Genomic DNA, 18,068 nt, shown 5'->3' with positions numbered 1-18,068 from the left:
TCGTCAGAACAGGTCCTCTCATCTCCCTTTGCTCCGGTCGAGTGTGCCATACCTGCTTTCGGTGGATGATCTAATGTGTCAATTACTTTTTGCAAATGTCACAAGTTTGTTTTCTATTCAGATTTTTAATTAGAACTTCAAGTGGTCTTAAAAATAGGTTTAAAATCCCATATTTTACCCTTCGTCGAGACGTCTAAAGCGCCTTAAAATTCTCGACCGTTTAAAATAACCTCACATTCCGGTTTAGTCCTATCGGAACATCGGTACCTAACCTCAAAAACGCACCACTAATGTATGTTAAAATTATTTCATAACCCAACACACATCTGTGACACACACGCAATTAGCATTCATCTTCGCTATAAATCTGATCCCCGCTCGTATCTGATCGTACGCCGGACGGTGGTCTCGTGGTGAAGCCCTGAAACGGAACGCGCAGTTACTACCACACGTGAGTTTTGACCGCTTCGACGAGAAGTGACTTGTCAAGAGGATCCGGGCCACCCGAACCATCAGTCCATCCGCACCGTGAGTCATGTTGTTGTTGTGGTTCCCTTTCCCCATCTGCGAAGCTACAAAGTTGTCTCATCGCCGTCGCTCGATTAGGCAGCTTTCGGGCTGTCGGGAGGATCGGGACCTATCGGGGTGTGCATACTAATCGCGTTCTGCACTGCGCAAATAACGACGCAAAATGTGCGCACCCCGTTACAGGTTAATGGCAGATTGCAACCATCTTCGGGAGATGACTGATAGAAGCTGATAGAAAATACTTGAACTTCTACTTTCCCCCCGGAGAATGCTTCCCAGCCACACACACAGCAAGAGTTTGCTTGCGAGTCACATGGTTTGCGATGGCTTTGGATCAAGCGAACCTCCCTTCCGTTGTGCCTTCAAGGGTTCAATCGAGGGGCACGTTTGACCCACTCCCCCAAGGGAGTCATGCTGCATATTAAACGCCCTCTCCACCGATGACTCTCTACTACCCGTCAGGTGGTCCTCCCTCCTCTTTACGTCACCGAAACGTAACGACAAGATCTCTTAATCCTGCGATCCGCGATGACTAATGCGAATCGTGCTACAAGTCACCGATCAGTAACGATGACGACACTTCAGCACTCATGACGGCATCAAACCGTTCGCTCAACTGGAAAGGAACTGACAGCTCACCGCACCGCTTCCGAGAACCATTAATGTGTTATAACATTTCTTTCGCATGATACAGGGATACGCGTTCATTTAATTCACTTCTGAACAAAGATCCAAAAGCGATGGGGAGATGGGGGGTTTTGTTTTATTTCCAGAGAAGAGTAGAAAGCACCGGTGGCTTTCAGTGCTGCTGCAGTGTGCTCGGGGGTGTGTGTGTGTGTTTAATTAATTTCCTGTCTAGCACCACGATTTCCTGTTTTTTTCTTCTCCTTCTTTTACCCTAATCCCTTACAATCCTACTACCACCACTGCACTGTGGTAAGCCTCTCACTCTATCCATTATCAAACCTTTCATTTAAACTAGAGCATGAAGCATCTTACACACCCTTCCGTCCTTCACACACGCACACCAACTCACCTGTGTTGGAAAGGTGTAGTAAAGCGTGCTTTATTACTACCAGAGTACTATTAGAATAACGTACGCCGCGTCTCGCTTAGCGGAGACCAACGTCGTGCTCTTTATAAGTTATTAAATTGCTATCCTTTGCGGCGTTATTATGCTCTGTGTGTGCTGGTTCCAAATGTTCCCGTGCTTTGTGTGTGTGTGTGTGTGTGTGCGAGTGTGTCTTCCACTATTACTACTACTATTGGGGCAGAAAAATAGATGTATTTCGTTTTTTTTCGCTTCGTCGCTGTTTCGCTTTACACAAACACTCCCTCCTAATGCCTATTTTGCCTAACAATTATCCAGTCCATTCGATTTGCGCGGGGGGAGTGTGCGTAAAAAGAGGAGATTTTTACGTGCCGCAACCGAAACACCTTCGATCGCTTTCGTTTCTGTTAATCTTGTACCACCTAATATCGTTATCCTTGGCTTCGGTAATGGCGCCCGTTTGCTTTTGTATTTACAGTTTTAACATCCGCATCGGCTTGGTTTCTTTTTTTGCAGATTCCTTTTCGGCCCTATTCCTTCCCCCTAAATTCAAATAACTGTGTCTATGCACTTTCCGCCCCCCCCCCCCCCCTCTCTCTCTCTCTCTCTCTTGTGTAGCAGCAGCAGTGGCACAAATCGTTCCCTATTCCGGTTACACTTACACACTAGTATGAAGGTCAAAAGGTACAAAAAGGGGGGTTGTGTGTAGTTAAGGTAAAATTAATATATAATTATTATAACAAACTTTCTACACCAAATAGTATAACGGACGCAAACAAAAAAAAAACAAAAGGAAAAGCGAAATCTTGCCCCTCAACTTTGCCCGCCTGTTGCCTGTTCGTACAAATAAATAACAATACACGGGGGGAGGGGGGGTGTACGAATTGCGGGAGGCAGTCATTTATAAAACAGAGAGGGGGCGGGGGAACAAATGCCAACAAAAAACCCTAATCGCGTTTAACAATAATAAATATAGCGAATTAAACAAAAAGAAAATTAGTTAATGTAAGGTACAGCAGCTTACGTCGAGCGGAGTGTTGCAGGGTTTGTGAGATGAGTATATGTATGAGTGTGTGTGTGTACGTATGTATGGTAAAAGTGTGAGTATGGGATAATAAATCTCGTGATTTCTTATTCGCATTTGCATCCTTTCTTTGGGATGTGTTTGATTTTTACGAGGGGAAGCATACTCTATGCTCTCTCCAACTTTCTATCAGCCTCCTGTCCCGCCAAAACCCGCTCTCTTTCACCCGAGAGAACCCTCCCACCAGAAGGGGCATTTTGCTACCTTGTATGGGGTCCATTTACACTTGCGAGTCGTCCTTCTTAGCTGTACACAATCCGTAACAACAGTGCCCCTATCCGCCGTAGGAGAGAGTCTAGCCGGTGAAAGGAAATGGCTTGCAATGGTCTGTTTGTCGTCGGTTCCATGCGCCGGTGCGTGACAAGCGCGGTGTGCGCGAGGAGAAACCATGCTGAGCTGCTTGAAGCAGTCGAGCGCTCAGTCGTAGCATCGCTTCCATTTGCGACGCCGCTTTCTCCTCTTGCGAACCCACTCTCAAATAACCGGCACCGGGGTCGAGTTGTTGGTGCGGCGGAGCCGGGCACCGCGCCCGGTCAGCAGGTACGATATGTCCACCGCCGGCAGTGCGTTCGGGTTGAGGGCGAGCTTCTGCATTAACCGGCACAGCACCTGCTCCAGTCGGTTCCGTTTCTCTGCCAGCGTCTGCAGGGGGGAAGGGGGGGGGGGGGCAAGCAGAAAGGAGATGGTTTTTAGAAATATAGTATAGATGATTAAGATTCCCTTAAAAAAAAGCAGTTATAAGGAAGGTAAGAAAACTAGCAAATTAATCTAGCGAATGTTTCGATATGGACCTTGGATCTGCCCGGCTTTGCCTCCACCGTCGGAGGTTGAACCGCGTGGGTTCGTTCTGTGCTCAAGCCAGTCTTTGGAGTATACAGAAAAGACAAGACAGAGAAAGAAAGAGTCATACGCTGGGTACGAACGAATGAGTTTGGGTGAAATGTTTGATTTGAATGATTTGGAATGAATTCAATTTTCGGATTCATTATGGGTCAATTTGACCCCGAGAAACCCTGCAATATGTAGGATGATATGACCGGTTGCATGAAATGATTGATTCCTCTTAATGTGAACTGATCATGAGTATGTGCGTGATGTGTGTGAAGAATTGTGACCAGTTCGAGATTCACGGCCAATTCCGCTATCGAAGCACTCACCTTCGGCGGCGGCGGCAGCAGCTGTACGATCGGTGTCATCTTCTTCGATCCACTCGAATGGCTTCCTCCGGCTGCACTGAACCCACCACCGCCAGAACCAGCGCTACCGGCCGATCCCGGCGCCGTTTGGCCCCCATTCGCTTCGTCCTTCTTCGAGCCCTTCCTTTGCCTGTCGCGTATCGCAAGCAAATGGGCCAACGAACCAAGATCGTGGGGCTGTAACAGTTGCAAAAGGGAAAAATGGGGGATTAGGCGCCGAGCCCGCCAGCAGAAAGCATATAGAGATCCCACTTACCGCGAATGTTTTTGCTATTTTAAGCTTCTGCTCAAACTTGTGGAACGCGTACGACTTCATGCACACCGGGTGCGAGTGGCGCGAGATCTTGGAAAACAGGCGCGCACTCTTATCGACGCGCAGCTCGCAGATGTAAACGTGCGGCTCGGAACTGTCGACCGGCCGTCCCTTGCAGAACGTGATCGGATCCAGCACCCAGCACCGATCGACCACCAGCTCGATCGGGATCACCTCGTACAGCGGCACGCGCATCACCTCGTTCGGGTAGAAGCGCCGCGTCGGCTCGTGGTACGTCTCGTGCGGCCGCAGGTAGTGATGGCCGTACACGAACCGTCGTCCCTCCTTATCCTTCCACAGACTTTCCACGCGAAAGATGTCACACTCGCTGTACTCGATTTTGCCAATCGTTTCGTACGTGTGTTTCCGCACGGGTGCACTCGGATTTTCCGGATCGGGTGACATCGGTATGTCCCGCAACACGTACACCGTGTCCGTTTGACGAATCTGCAGCTTGCCGCGCATGAGCGAGATGTAGTACTGGAAACCTTCCTCGGTGAACTCGTTCAGCGGAATCTCGTAGTTTACCTCGCGCGGTTCACACTTCTCGCACAGATAGTTCTCCACCGCCGGGTCGGCCTTGGTGCACTCGATGTGCTGCCAGACGAGACACTTGGAGCATTGGATCATGAGACCCTCGTCCTTGAACAGCCCACAGATGCAGCGTATAATGTCTTCCGTCTGCTCCTGCCGGCGGCCTCGTTTCGGTTTCGCCGCCCCGACCGCTTCCTCGTCCGGTTCCTTCTTCGGCACGAAGCCACGCAGCAGCTCGTTCTCCTCGCCGATGTAGGCCTGCAGCTTCGGCACCTGCTGCTGTTTGCAGGTGTAGTAGTGGGATTTGAGCGCTTCCGAAGCGATCCCTTCCGGGGAGTTGATGCCGTAGTACTTGATCGCGTTGCTGAGCATGATCAGCAGATCGTCCTCGAACACCTTCGGCATCCGGTACACGCCCTGCTCGATGTTGGTCTCGATCTGCGGCAAATCGATCGGTTTCGGGATACGTTCGTAGTACAGTGGAGTTTTCTTCTTCGACGGTAGCTGAAGCTTACCGATGTACGGAAGTCCTTTATCGTCTGGAAAAACCGACGAAAAAGTAAAGTTCAATTTAGTGGATGAGCATTCTGATTTGCGGCATTGAAAACGTACCTTTGAGCGTGGCAATTTCGGTGCATATATCCTTCAGCGCCACAGCGATCCGTGCCGTCTTCTCCAGCTCCGGGTCATCTTCGACGAAGGCGAGCCCTCGCGTCCGGATGTTGCGTGGACAGCGTAGCGCAGATATCTGCGAGGCCAGCGACGGTTTGCCGGAACTAGCTTGATCTGCTCCCGAGCACGCTGCCCCGGCTGTCCCATCGGCTGTCGATGCTCCCGGTCCACCAGTCGCTGCACCACCCGCCGACACTACGGCTGCAGCTGCGGTCCGTTCCTTCTGGCGCCGGATCTTGTTAAGATTGCGCAGCAAGAAGCAGTGATGTTCGGCGATTAGCGCCCGCTCTTTAACCGTCGGTGGATGGAATGTTGGCAGAGGTGTACCGTTAAGATGCACCATCGGTTGATTCTTCTTCGCCTGGCGTTTGCGCGATCTGGCCGCACTGCGTGGACTCAACTCAACCACCAGCGTGCCACCACTGCCGGCTCCATTTCCTCCCGAACATCCATCAGCACCTCCAGACTTGGCTGGATCCGGGTCGGCCCCGGCTTCAGCAGGATTGCGATGTCCCGCACTTCCCGCACCGGACGACGAACCCAGCGGGATTGGTTTGATGCGCTGGGACTTTCCCCCAATCACACCGCGACACTGTTCCGAGCCGCAGCGGCACGGTTGTCCCTCGGACGGGTTGAACAGGCTGAAGTTGTAATCGTAGCACAGCTCCTCGTTCGGCGCGATGTCACGCAACGCGAACAGTGCCATCCGGAACAATCCATTCACGGACCACTTTTGCATCTCGCAGTTCGGTGCACAAGAATGGTTCACGAACCGACAGTCGCTCCCCATCCGATGCCCGTCGATCACCAGACCCCCGTCCAGGTTCAGGCAGTAGTGATGCGTGTCGTTCAGATACAGCGTGCGCATACGCTCCTTGAACTCTCGCTCCGTCACCACCTCCCCGAGATACTCCATGATGAAGCTTCCCTTGCCGATTGGTTCCCGCGACCGTATGCCCCATCCCTTCTCCTCCGTCATGAACCGTTCCAGCCCCGGTGCATACTCATGGCGCTGGATGCTCGTATTGCGACAGCGATCCCCACACGGACAGTGCTCCGGCACACACTCGGTGTACACCATCCGATTCAGACAATCGTCCTGACACCCGCTGTCCGGCTTACAATTGCACTGCGGATTATCCGTCGAAGGGTTCGGCTTTACGTCGTAGTACACGTTGGTGCGGATTTTGCGATAGTTCCAGCTCGGCACGGCGTTCCTGCCGGGCAGCTTACCGTTCTCCTGCAACCACCACAGATCGTACGGCAGCTGGAAGTCGCGCACGGTGCGGCGCAAAAAGCGCTCACAGTACGCTGGCGGTGGAAGCAACGTTTCCGGTGGCGTTTTCGGCCCCGCACGACCCTCCCCCCCACCACCACCACCGGTGCCATCGTCCTTGTAGCAGTCGGAGAATAGACCCGCCGTGATGTATTTCTTGCGCGGAAGCTTTTTACTTGCAACGCGTTGCCCCCCGCCAGACGCTCCACCGCCGGCGGGAAGATCGCGCGTTTCTGCGGAAGAGGTAGGCGATGGTGTGTCGCTTAGGCGCAGGAAGTCGGACGGTCCCTCGTCCGGTGGAAGGGGATCGTGCTCTAGCTCTTCGGTGGAGCTAGCCGGTTGCAGGATGTGGCCAGCCGTTTCTTCCGGCTCGACTGGTTCCACGATCGGCAGTCGCTGCCTGGACGCTGCAGATACCGCCTCGGGCGATGGCTCGGTGGAAGCGTTGTCCTTGCGCGCCTTTTTGGCTGGCTTTTCGAGCTGGTGCGCTCGCAGCAGTTCGTCACTTTTACCACGCTTCAAGCGTGCTGGAATCACGGTTCCGGGTGGTGGTGTCGGTGTTACCGACTTGGAGGAGGAGCTTATCCTGGTCGCCAGATGAGCGCTATCGATTGATTCGGCAATAGCGGGAGGGACAGATTTACGACCATCTCGCTTTTGCTTCTTTCTGCCCACGGGCACAACTCCAACAATCGGGCTTGACGTTGGTGAGGACAGGGGAGACGATGAAGCACGCTCCAGCGAAGTGGATGAAGTGTTGCCAGTGATCGCTAGCGCTGTCCGCGGCCGTCCACGGCCAGTGGTTGGCGAATGCGGTGTTTCCGTTGCCGTGATGGGGGAAGTGGTCCGGGGACGACCCCGTGGCCGTCCGGGAGTTTTCGGCGAGGTCGCCAACGGTTCCAGCAGCACGGTGGGCGTCGACACCGACTGCAAGCGTGAGATGGCCCGCGAATGGATACGCTTCAACAGCGGCATCGAGTCCAGCGACGTCGAATCCTCGTTGTGCATTGCCGAGTGTAGCCGAACGGGAGTACTCGAGTGGGACGTCCCCTTGCCGGCGGGATCTTCAGCGTCTTGCTGGAGCTTCTTCACCTCCGCCGGGTCAAGCGCTATCGAGGCGCTGCGCGTACGCCGAATAACTCCTGCACCCTCTGGAGATGTGTCGGCACTCGAGACGGGTTCCGGCGGTTTGCTGGATTTCTTCCCCGCCGTCGAAGGCGGTCTCCCAGGAGGTAGCTTACTGTTTTCCTTGTTCTCCTTAGCCGCACCCTTCGACAGGGCCTCCCCTAGCCGGACGATGTTCGGAAGCTGTTCAGTCGATGCCGAAACGCTCTTGCTGCGATTGCGTTCCTTTGTCGGACGACGGTGTGCGGAGCTCGCAAGCTCCAGCGCTCCCTTGCGCTTGCTAGCGCCGGTCTCCGGTAGCGCCTTCTGCGTTTCATGCTTTCGCTTTCCTTTCCGTCTCGCGACCACTGTCGCTGACGCCTCCTCCTTACGACCGCGCTCCTGCGCTCTAGCCGTCAGCTGGTGTTCTGGAGCCAGCGGATTTATGACCGATTTGCGACCCCGACCACCAGTCGCCGGTGGAGTGGTGGCTACATCACGGCTGCCCGCCGCGAGCGGTAGTTTACCCTGCAACTTCTCCAAACTAACCACGGACAAGCGCGGCCGTCCCACTCCCGTGTGTCGCTCGATGAAGCTATCCGTCGGCTCGCCCTCCTTCGGCACACGATCGCAGGAAGCGTTCTTGCCAGCGTGTTGTTGTTGCTGGTGCTGCTGCTTTTCCTTCAGGCGGCTCTTTTCCGCTTCCGAAGGTACGTGACGCGTTAGGTTGGACGAGTCGAATAGATCCGGGCCCACTTCCGGCTTCAAATCGATCACCGCTTCGTCCGGTGGATCAGTCTCCGGCACCTTCTTCTTCTTCTTCTTCACCGTGGGAAAGCCGGTCCGGTTGGGTTTTTTGCGCTTTTTCTTCAGCAGCAAGTGATGGGCACCGGTTTTGGTGAGCAGCTTCTCGAGCACCTTCTCCGATGCTGCGGACGGTGCGGTGACGGTCGAGAGCAGCCCACTGCCCACGGACGAAGCCTTTCGCTGTGCTGCCGTCAAGACTTGCAGTTCATCCGATTCGAGCTTGGTGGTGACGTGGCCGGACCCGACGGCACTGGCCGAATCCTTGCCCAGGCGGGGTGAATCGAGCATCTCCACCTTGGCGATGAGTGAGGGGATCGATGTGGGAGGTGGTATCACGAGCTCCAGGTCCACGGTTGGTTCAAACACTCCCGGCGGTGGCTGCCCAGAGGAAGAGGGCGAAGAGACCCGTCCGGCAGAAGCCGCCCCGGACGGGAGTACCGAGGCTGACGATTGGATGACCGACGGTCGGGCCGGTGGTGTTGTACGATGATGATGGTGATGATGATGGCTTCCAGCGGAACTGTGAGCCTCGGCTGGACCGGTGTGCCCCGTCGCAGCTGATGCTTCCTGCTGCCGATTATGTTTCTTTTTGCCTCCACCAGCTCCGGTGTTGGAATGGCCGATGGCGCTGGAAGGACTCCCCGTTCCGGTGGCAAACTCGCTCGCACCCTTCCGTCCAACCGATACTCCGCCTTCCGACGGCGAACTTCCCGCATCTCCAACCCCGGACCCCACCACGCCTCCGTTGACGATCGTCAAGGGAGAATTGCTCGACTTTATCTGCTGTAGCTGCAGTTCCGTGTCAATTGGAACGGGACCAGGCTCGGGCGATTTCAATAGGTGGCGCTTCTTAGGGGTGACGGCTTTGGTGGCAGCTCCGGACAGAGACGAACCAGCCGCCCCAGCGTTTGCCGACAAACGCCCGCTGGTGAAGGCGCACGGGTTCAACACCGTATGACTGCCGGTAAAGCTGCCACTGGCCGAACTTCCACCACCGGATCCGGCAGCTCCGGTCGCAGTACCTCCACCACCACCACCACCACCAGCCCCCCCCTCGTCCACTCCACTGTTGTTATCACTGTTGTTCCCCTTTTCGCCGGGCGTCAGCAGATAGTGCCGCTTCTTCAGCGGAAGCTTATGATCGTCCGGACTCTGCGTCGGTACGGACTTCTTGTTGCGTCGTTTGCCCGTTCCACCGCCCCCACCTCCACCTCCATTCCCGTTCGTTCCACCGGCACCTCCACCACCCGCCGCACTGCCTGCCCCGGTCGTCGATGGCGAATCCGTCACGTGCTCCGAGGCTTTACGCTTCTTCACCGAACGCTTCGTTTGATGTGCTTTGCCGCTACTTCCAGTTGCTGCTGCTGCCGAAGGAGGAGGAGCAGCGGTTGCTGTTGTCGGATCGTCAGCAGTGTTGACCGACGGCCCTGATTCGTTCGTTCCTCCAACGATACGACACATTCCACCGAAGCTTTCGCTCAGCCGATCGACCTCCACGTTGAACTTCAGATCGAGTCCGGACGCGGTAGCGGCACCGCCAGCATTGAGCATTTCGGACGTGGCCCCGGGCGCAACAGACATCGAACGTAGCCGCTTCTTGCGCCGCCTCATCCTAGCCGCAGCATGCCTCGATCCAGCCGACCGGCTACTGCACCGGCTCATCGTGCTCAAGCGCCGCTGGCGAATCTTTCCGCAGCTTCCAATCATGCCGTAGCTTTTCACCGACATCACCTCCAACCGGTCGCTGGTGCAGCTCTTCCTCCGGCTGCGCTTCGAGCAGACGGATTTCGTGGGCGACGCTTTCGGGATCGTACCGTCCGCAATGCGCGCCAGCAGATCGACCGATCCGGCAATCCCTCCACCACCACCGACAGTTAGCGCGAACGAGGAGCTTGACTTTTGAAACCGACGGTTACACTCCTCCGAGTTCTTGATCACGTTCGCCTTCGACAGGGGAAGCTTCTTGACCGTCATCAGCTTGCCACCCTCATCGGTGTCGTCCTTTGGGCCACCTTCCGATGCGCCCCGTTGCAGAAACGTAGCGAACGCATTTTTTGACCCCACGGTCGAGCTGGAGAAGGTGTAGATGGCCGATTGAGACTCGTTGGCCGATGCACCGGACGGTGGCTGCAGTCCCTTGCTGTTGCTCATCGACGCAAACACACGATCGAAGTTGTTGATTGGAATGACGGGGGTGGAGCGATTCTTAGGCGCGAGCAAAGCGTTCAGACTGCCAAGCGATTTGCCGGACGAGGAGGCAGCCGATGCAGCCGATGCGGATGCGGAGGGCGGTTTTTTCACCGACGGTGGACGACCGCGTGTGCCCGGTGGTTTCTTGATCAGCGCGGAAGATTTTTGCTTCAGCGCTACCGATGCCGTCGCTGCGATTGAAGGTTTCGCCGGTGGTGGCGCCGGATCCTTCGCTTGCGAAGGCTTCGAGCGACTTCTCTCCCCAACAAACCGCCGACGGCCTATCACGTCCTCGTCCGATCGGTCATCTTCCTTGCTGCTCTTAGCGTGGGTAGACTTCCGCCTCCTATCAATCGTCGGAGTCGTGGAGGAGGAGCAGGATGCGCTCTTGCCCCGAATGCCGGCTCTCGTGGCAGCTTTCGCAACGCGCCCCTTGGCGACCGTTTTCGGTGGCGTCGGTTTTCGGGGCGTTCGCTGTGCTCTAGCTTTCGGGTTTTCCTGCTCTTTCGCACTGCCCTTCCGGCCCTTTTCAGGCGGCCTCCCCGCCGTCCGTTTGCCACCCTTGTCTACCACACTTTCCGGACGGCCGATGCCAGAATGGTCCGAAAGTAAGCTCTCGCGACTCTCCGCACTGCTGCTGCTCGTACTGCTGCTCGTACTGCTGCTATCCTCATCGCTCGTACTGCCCAGCGTCAGTCCGGCCATAAACATGATCTCCAGCTCACCGACTGAGGCCGATTTCGTGCTTCCTCCACCACCGCCACCATCGCTGGACGCATTGTAGTTCTTGCGCTCGCTAAGATTATTGTTGTGATGCTGCTGTTCGTGCGGATGCTGATGTGGTTGCTGCTGCTGCTGCTGCTGCTGCTGCTGGTGGCCCACTTTCTTGCGCCGTTTTCGCCGTACCTGCTTCCTGTGTCTGGTACTGCAATCGCTTCGATACCCGCAGCTCTTAGCCCTGCCGTAATCGCTCCGGTAGCCTCCAGCCCCCCGACTACAGCTTCTTCGCGACCGCGTACTGTAGTCCGACTTGTAGCCGGAAAGCCGACTCCGGCCGCTACTCGCACCCACACCGCCATAATCGCTTATGTACCCGCTTTGAGAGGCCAGCCGCTTGCTGCAGCAAATGGTCGAATGTCCACCATCGCTCTTATAGCCACTGAGCCGCGGTTCGTGAAACTTTTTGCTAATGTCGATCTTCTGCCAGTGCGGATCGAGACGATCCTCCGGTTGGGGCGGCGGTCCATTTACCGACCCTCGGCCGGAACCGGCTGACTGTTGCTGTTGCGCCGCCGAATCCTTCTTCGGCGGGCGACCAACGCCACGCTTCTTAGGACCGCGGGGTGGATAGAGAACTCGCTCGGTAGCGTACGTGTTGCGATCGAGACAGGAGGACAGTGAATATGACGCGCTGGACGTTCGCGTGCTACTGCCGGACGATGTTGGTGGTGCGGGTAGTGTGTTTCCACCGGCGGGAAGAACCGCATTCAAGCTAGGACCATCTCCGCCTCGCACTTCCGATTTACTGCGACGCGTCGAGGACAAACTGCTCGTCCCGGTGGCTGATCTCGTGTGTGAATTGGGTCTCGTTTTGTCCGTTTTCGGCGAACCAGTGGAACTGTGCGTCGAAAGAATCCCCGAATCGGGAGATTCAATCACAGTCGGAATGGCGACCGATCGGGCTGATGCGGACGGTCTTGCTCCAGCCACCGCAGGCGGCACGATCGCCAAACTAGATTTTGGAGGACGACCGCGCCGTTTCGCGACCGGAGCCGGTGGCACTTGTAAGTCCGATTTCATGCCCGCCGTACCACCGTTTACCAGTGGCGTATTACGACCGGCGGAAGATGCTACGGGAGATTCAGTCTTGATTTTACGAACGTCCAGCTCGAACGGACCACCGCCCGGTCCGGGACCGGCACTGCCTATCACTGGATCCGCTCCTTCCTCTATCGACGAGGAGGACGAGGAGGACGATGATCCCGAGGACGACGACGATGAAGACGAGGAAGATGGCGATGCTCCACCACCTCCACCGCCCACAGCGCTATTGGCGGCCGATCCACCAACACCTGCCAGGGCTGCGTTTCCACCGGCCGTGCCGAGCATCTGTGTTTTCACCACAAAATCCCGCAGCAAGCTGGACGTGTACTGTTGCGTCGGTGCGGACAGGCCACGGATGCTTTCCGCATCGGATCCACTCTCCACCCGGCGGATCGCTGCACTGACTAGAGCCGGCAGTTCATTGTCGCTAGAGCACGAGCCACCTTCGGCCGTAAGTCCACCGTCCCCTGCCGACGATGAGGGTGGGAATGCACCGGGTTGTTTGGCTGGTGTCGAGGTCGACAGCGGAGGCCTGCTCAACAACAGTCCCCCTCCTGTTGCTATCGTTAAAAGGCCGCCATCTTTACCGCCTTTGGCAGTGGCCGACAATTTGGCGTTGGGCATATGTTTCGCCTTCGATCGGACAGTCGCGAATCTTTTGCCATCCTCATCGGAGGAGCTAGTGTCGGAGCTGGTGAATTCGTTCGTTCGGTTTGCTGCGCCTCCACTTTTGCTTCCGCTACGCCCACTCCGGTGTTCGTCTTCCTCCTCCTCCTCCTCCTCATCGCTACTGCTGGATGATACGTTGCGATTTGCCTGTAAAGAGAGAAGGGTGGCAAATGATTAATCGACTATCGTTTAAACTTCAAAAGCCTTCCGGCAAATGAATCATCACGGACAAAACCACATGCAGCAACGAGCGAGCTTAGCGAACGGCAAATGTGGTTACCGGCACAGCTTAACGAGTGACCTACATACTGTAGCACGTATTTTGACCGGATTGTAAAGCGTTTGCTTTGGTTCAAAGCACAATTACGTAGCTTACCTTTTTCCGTTTCAGAATTTTTTGCTTCTTTCCCGCAGCGATAGCGTTTCCCGTCGCTACGGTCGTCGATTTTGACCTTGCGCTTGTTGCGGCCGAACTTCGTCCTCCAACCGTTGGCTTAGTAGATTTATCGCCCGCGCTAAGTTTGCCATTGTCACCGGCGGTGCTGCTCGAATCGCTATCACTGTTGCTCGTGCAGGACGAAAACGACGAGCTGGGCGAGCTGGAATCACTTTCGCTGACGCTTTTCTTCGTTCGACCCACACCACCACCCCCATTATTCCCCGAAGCTGCCGACCGCTGTTTGGTGGACTTGCTGGAATGGAGTGTTCTTGCGCGCTGCTCGTGAACCCTTTTGTCGGATGCTTTTGCGTGCTGCTTAGGATGGATGATTTTACTACCGCCTTCGGTAGACACTTGTTGGGCGGATGCGGTTCTACCTCGGCTCGATGAGCTCTCCACCCCGATGGCACTCGTTCCACTGTTAGCGGTGGATGCTTTTTTCCCATTTGGATCACTACCGGGGGCGTTTTGTGGCACAACCTGTGTCGTTGCTGCAGCAGCCGTTGTTTCGCTCGCAGCAGTTTCACCACTTTTCTGTCGCCGATCAGCTGCTGCTCCCGAGAGGGGCGGAACATCCTGTTGCTGCTGATGGTTTGGGCCGAGCGACGTAGGGGAAGGCGTTGGTGTCGCATTGGATTGGCTTCGAGGAATAGCTATCTTCATTCGAAGTCCGGCACTATCGGAACTGGAAGCAAGGAAGGTGTGTGAATGAATTGTTTTAATAATTGACTACGGAAAAAAAGCTGCTCCATACCTCATAACACTAAACTGTTGGGGCTTTTCGGGTGGACCACCACCACCAGTGCTCTGCTTGCTGCTGGTCTTACTCGTAGATGCCGACGAGGAATCGGAATCGCTCGACGAGTCCGATCCATCATCCGAGTCGGATGAGGAAGAGGAGGACGATGATGACGATAGAGGCGATTTGACGTTATCCCCAGGATTGGTGGCGTCGGTTGTATTGCTTTTCACGACGGTCATTTTTGCGTAGGCAATCGGACACACGATGATTCTCCAACCGTACAATAACTAAGCGCTTGCTTGACTGTGTTGTTCCGCTTTTGACTCATAAGCGTGTTGCATCGCAACTAGTATGACTTTTCAAACCTAAAATAATAAGGAAAACAGAACCAATTAATACATATAGGAATAAGCGACACTTTTAAGAGGTATTAGCGTGTTCCTAACCACAGCTTTCGAATAAATCTTTGTCCCATCAACGAACACCTTCTTCAAAAATGAATTACGTGCGAATGCACATGATATGACAACAAGCAACCCTAAACCGACGACTCTCCTCCAGTACCGGCCTTACTCAATGAACGTCTTAACTGAAGGGATCGGAAGCTTTTTAGAAATGTTCCACACGTTCCTCTAGGCCTCACTCATTTCAGTGCTCTACGAAATAGACATAAATTCAGCTGAAAGAAATACTCGGTTGGCAGGTAGCCAGCAGTAAAGAGCGGCAGAATAGCTTTGCCCTTTTGAGCGTTAGCCGCGCCGCTAAATGGGACCGACCGAGACGTTACCATAAATCATTCTTTCCTTTCCTTAGCAAAAGGACGGCCGGAGAAGTGGGCGTAAAGGACAAGAAAGGTTGGAGGGTGCGTTCAAGGTCGACGGCCACAAGGATGGATTGCCGGGCATACGAGAGTTCGTCCTTGGATTACGTCACGTAGTCCGCACTCGGAGGATTCGGAGCGTCTTGTCGTCACACAGCTGATCGTAAAGAGCACGCTTTCTATTTTGTTTTACTATTCAATTTATCCCTTTTTCTGTCTTGTGAGCACTTCTTGTACATAAAATGCCTCACTTTGTTAGGTAATAATTAAAACGAATTGGCAAACTGCTGATAAATTAGAAGCAACATCCTATCAAATTTAAGTGGAATTCGTTTTTAGGCCACCGTAAGTCGATTCCCTTCTCTCTCTCTCTCTCTCTCTCTATTTCGGTATGCTAATGCGCAAATGTACATCCACACTCGAAGAAAAACCAGTATAAATTCCATTCCAAACTTCCAGTGTACGGGCCAGTGGAACCGGGTAGTAAATATTTGGGTCATAACAGTACTGGGGAAAACGCGTGGACACGTATCCGAAGAAGCAGATGATGGCAGTGGAAGGTGGCTAATTCCTTTACGTTTTACACATAACTAAATACTGTTATTACTATTGTCGGAAGCGATTTTCATATACCAAACGAAGCCAAACGGACAGTCGGTAATCTTTGGCGCGTATGTTTATAATACAGCTCAGCAGAAAAAAAAAAACATAAACGTACCCGCATGGAGCCACACAGAGTAAGCTAGTGCAAATGCACTCACACATCCATCCAGCGTCCGTGTCACAGCACGGAGTCGTGTAGTGGTGTGTAGTGGCGCCTGTTTTGACTGGTTACGTACGACGAACCACCGACGGCACACCAACACACGCGCACGGTCGATGACAACACAACAAGTACGCCTTGTCAACGATCAAAACATCACCATCGTCGCGAAGCCTTCACGGCGATTTCAATCACTATTACTACTTTTTTCTGTGTTTTTAACACACGCACACTCACTTTGATCGGTTTCCTAATAAAATGCACTAATAATTTCATTAATATGGGTTAAAAATACATTGGACACGCACTGCGTGGAAAACAAGCAAACTCATCATCTGACAGCTGCTTGTGTACCGTCGCCTGCTGGCGTTTTCTTTATCTTTCACACATCAAACGGACAAACGGGCCTCTTTCGCACTGACGCACACCGCAACACTGGCTTTCTTTTGGTCACGTTTCTTTTCTATTCTCCGTCCTATTAGCTACCTTCGTGGCACGCATTCTTCCAACGTTGCGAAACAAAACAAACCACCAGCTCAAGCCCGCAACTGACACGCATACACACTCACCCATACATTGCCACACTCCGCGGCCAACGGGTGTTCTAGCTCACGTACACACACACACACACGCGACCGAGCGAACGACAACCCCACACACTATCTTTCTCGCTCACGCACTCGCCAATCTTCTTCCTTCTTCTTTTTACCTCACACGCACAGGGCACTTTCACCCGAAAAACTGCATCCAAGGATGCTTCTTACACCGAACTGACTCACGTTCCCGTGAACAGCCGCAACCCGGCCACTAGCCTACCCTATTTAGCGGCAACACACAGCCGAGCATGCAAAAACGCGAAGCAACTCGTTACGTCGTTGTAAAAATGCACCCGAGAGCAACACAACACACACACACACACAGCCGTACACACAGCTTTCGCATACGCACGGCACACCGTCGTAGTACGGCATGCAGCTGAAACTTTTTTTTTTCTTCCCCCTGTATAAATATCAATTCTAAAATGGCGTCGGACGACACCGTTCCGGGAGCGAAATAGCAGCCGAATCTCGGGCCAGTGGTTGCGTTGATTTGCAATCGATTTCGATCGAATATGGGACACTTTTCATTGATGCTTAGATGCCTTCTGCTTCCCGAAAGGGAAAAATCTAACCCCAATCCACACACGCTGCTGGTTGGCGGTTGCCGAAGGTCGTCGTAAGCATCACAGGAATGGGATGTTATGACGGCATCGGTGGCGCCTGCTACTGCCACCTTTCTCGGCACAAAACACAATTTCACTGCGTTGTTTTCACTCCGCCACCAGTCGGCGAGGCGCTAGATAACAGCAATCATTCAATCGCGATTCGTCACCTGGTGCGATTCTTTCCATTTTCGAGGTAATTCCATCTTTCGAATTAGCATTTTCTCATCCCCATTTCCCTCGCTGTCACTTTCCACTGCCTGCGTTATAACATCCAGCTCACCTAAGTCAACTTCAATTAAACCTTTGCCAACAGAACTTTCGCACTGTTCTTCACCATTCCGCGATAGCTAATCGTGCGTGCTGTGCAGATTTGCATGCGTTCGCCATCCAGCGATGCACCGAAAACCGTCCGATCGCGGATTTTTTCTTTCGATTAGCACGGCGCGACATTCGCGATGGAAAATATTTTTTCTCATTTCCACCGAGCCACTGAGCGCGCAGTGGAAGAGTGCAGCCCGTGCTTACCAACACTATCGCACGGCGGTCGTATACAGTGTCCAAGCGACTGTACGCGGGCTCACACGCACACACATTGGGCAGGTTCGTACAGCGGGTTGGTTCATGACAGTTTCGCGCCATATTGACAAAGCAAACAAAAACATCGACTTTGTTGTTATTACATTAAATTACAATTTATGACAATAAAATTCATATCTTTCATCTCAAAAGAATTTAATTTGGGTCATGTCTGAGGATTATTCTTATTGAACTCCTAAAAAAATACGTATTTAGTTATATTTGCACCCTTGGAGGAGATTCGATGTTTTTCTATGATTCAAAAAGACCGGAAAA

The 18,068-nt window shown here is 53.8% G+C and overlaps 1 protein-coding gene across 10 annotated transcripts; it reads right to left on the bottom strand.

Annotated features, from left to right (window-relative positions):
• Nucleotides 1-1,235: 1,235 nt before the first annotated feature.
• LOC118505660 (histone-lysine N-methyltransferase ash1) lies at nt 1,236-17,863 on the bottom strand. Of its 10 annotated transcripts, none has more exons than XM_036041753.1 (9): nt 17,384-17,863; nt 15,968-16,275; nt 14,442-14,794; nt 13,625-14,372; nt 5,319-13,395; nt 4,116-5,245; nt 3,821-4,036; nt 3,455-3,526; nt 1,236-3,305 (listed from the first exon to the last, which is right to left on the bottom strand). In XM_036041753.1, the coding sequence occupies exons 3-9, from the start codon at nt 14,666-14,668 to the stop codon at nt 3,138-3,140; spliced, it is 10,638 nt and encodes a 3,545-aa protein (XP_035897646.1). In that variant the 5' UTR covers nt 14,669-14,794; nt 15,968-16,275; nt 17,384-17,863; the 3' UTR covers nt 1,236-3,137. The 10 variants fall into 10 exon arrangements, with proteins under 10 accessions (XP_035897646.1, XP_035897648.1, XP_035897645.1 ...); XM_036041755.1 differs by having other exon boundaries at nt 15,968-16,262; XM_036041752.1 differs by having other exon boundaries at nt 17,497-17,863.
• Between the last annotated feature and the right edge of the window lie 205 nt (nt 17,864-18,068).

Source organism: Anopheles stephensi, chromosome 2, assembly GCF_013141755.1.
Source record: "Anopheles stephensi strain Indian chromosome 2, UCI_ANSTEP_V1.0, whole genome shotgun sequence".
NCBI classification, from domain to species: domain Eukaryota; kingdom Metazoa; phylum Arthropoda; class Insecta; order Diptera; family Culicidae; genus Anopheles; species Anopheles stephensi.
This window is presented reverse-complemented; position numbering and strand designations above follow the sequence as displayed.

What these genes read in the sequence shown, in the direction of transcription:
- LOC118505660 (XM_036041753.1), bottom strand. Translation starts at nt 14,668, where the DNA reads ATGACCGTCGTGAAAAGCAATACAACCGACGCCACCAATCCTGGGGAT. An exon ending in TGCTGCCGCCGCCGCCGAAG is followed by an intron (nt 3,527 to 3,820) that starts GTGAGTGCTTCG and finishes TATACTCCAAAG; the next exon opens with ACTGGCTTGAGCACAGAACG. An exon ending in CAAAGCCGGGCAGATCCAAG is followed by an intron (nt 3,306 to 3,454) that starts GTCCATATCGAA and finishes TCCCCCCTGCAG; the next exon opens with ACGCTGGCAGAGAAACGGAA.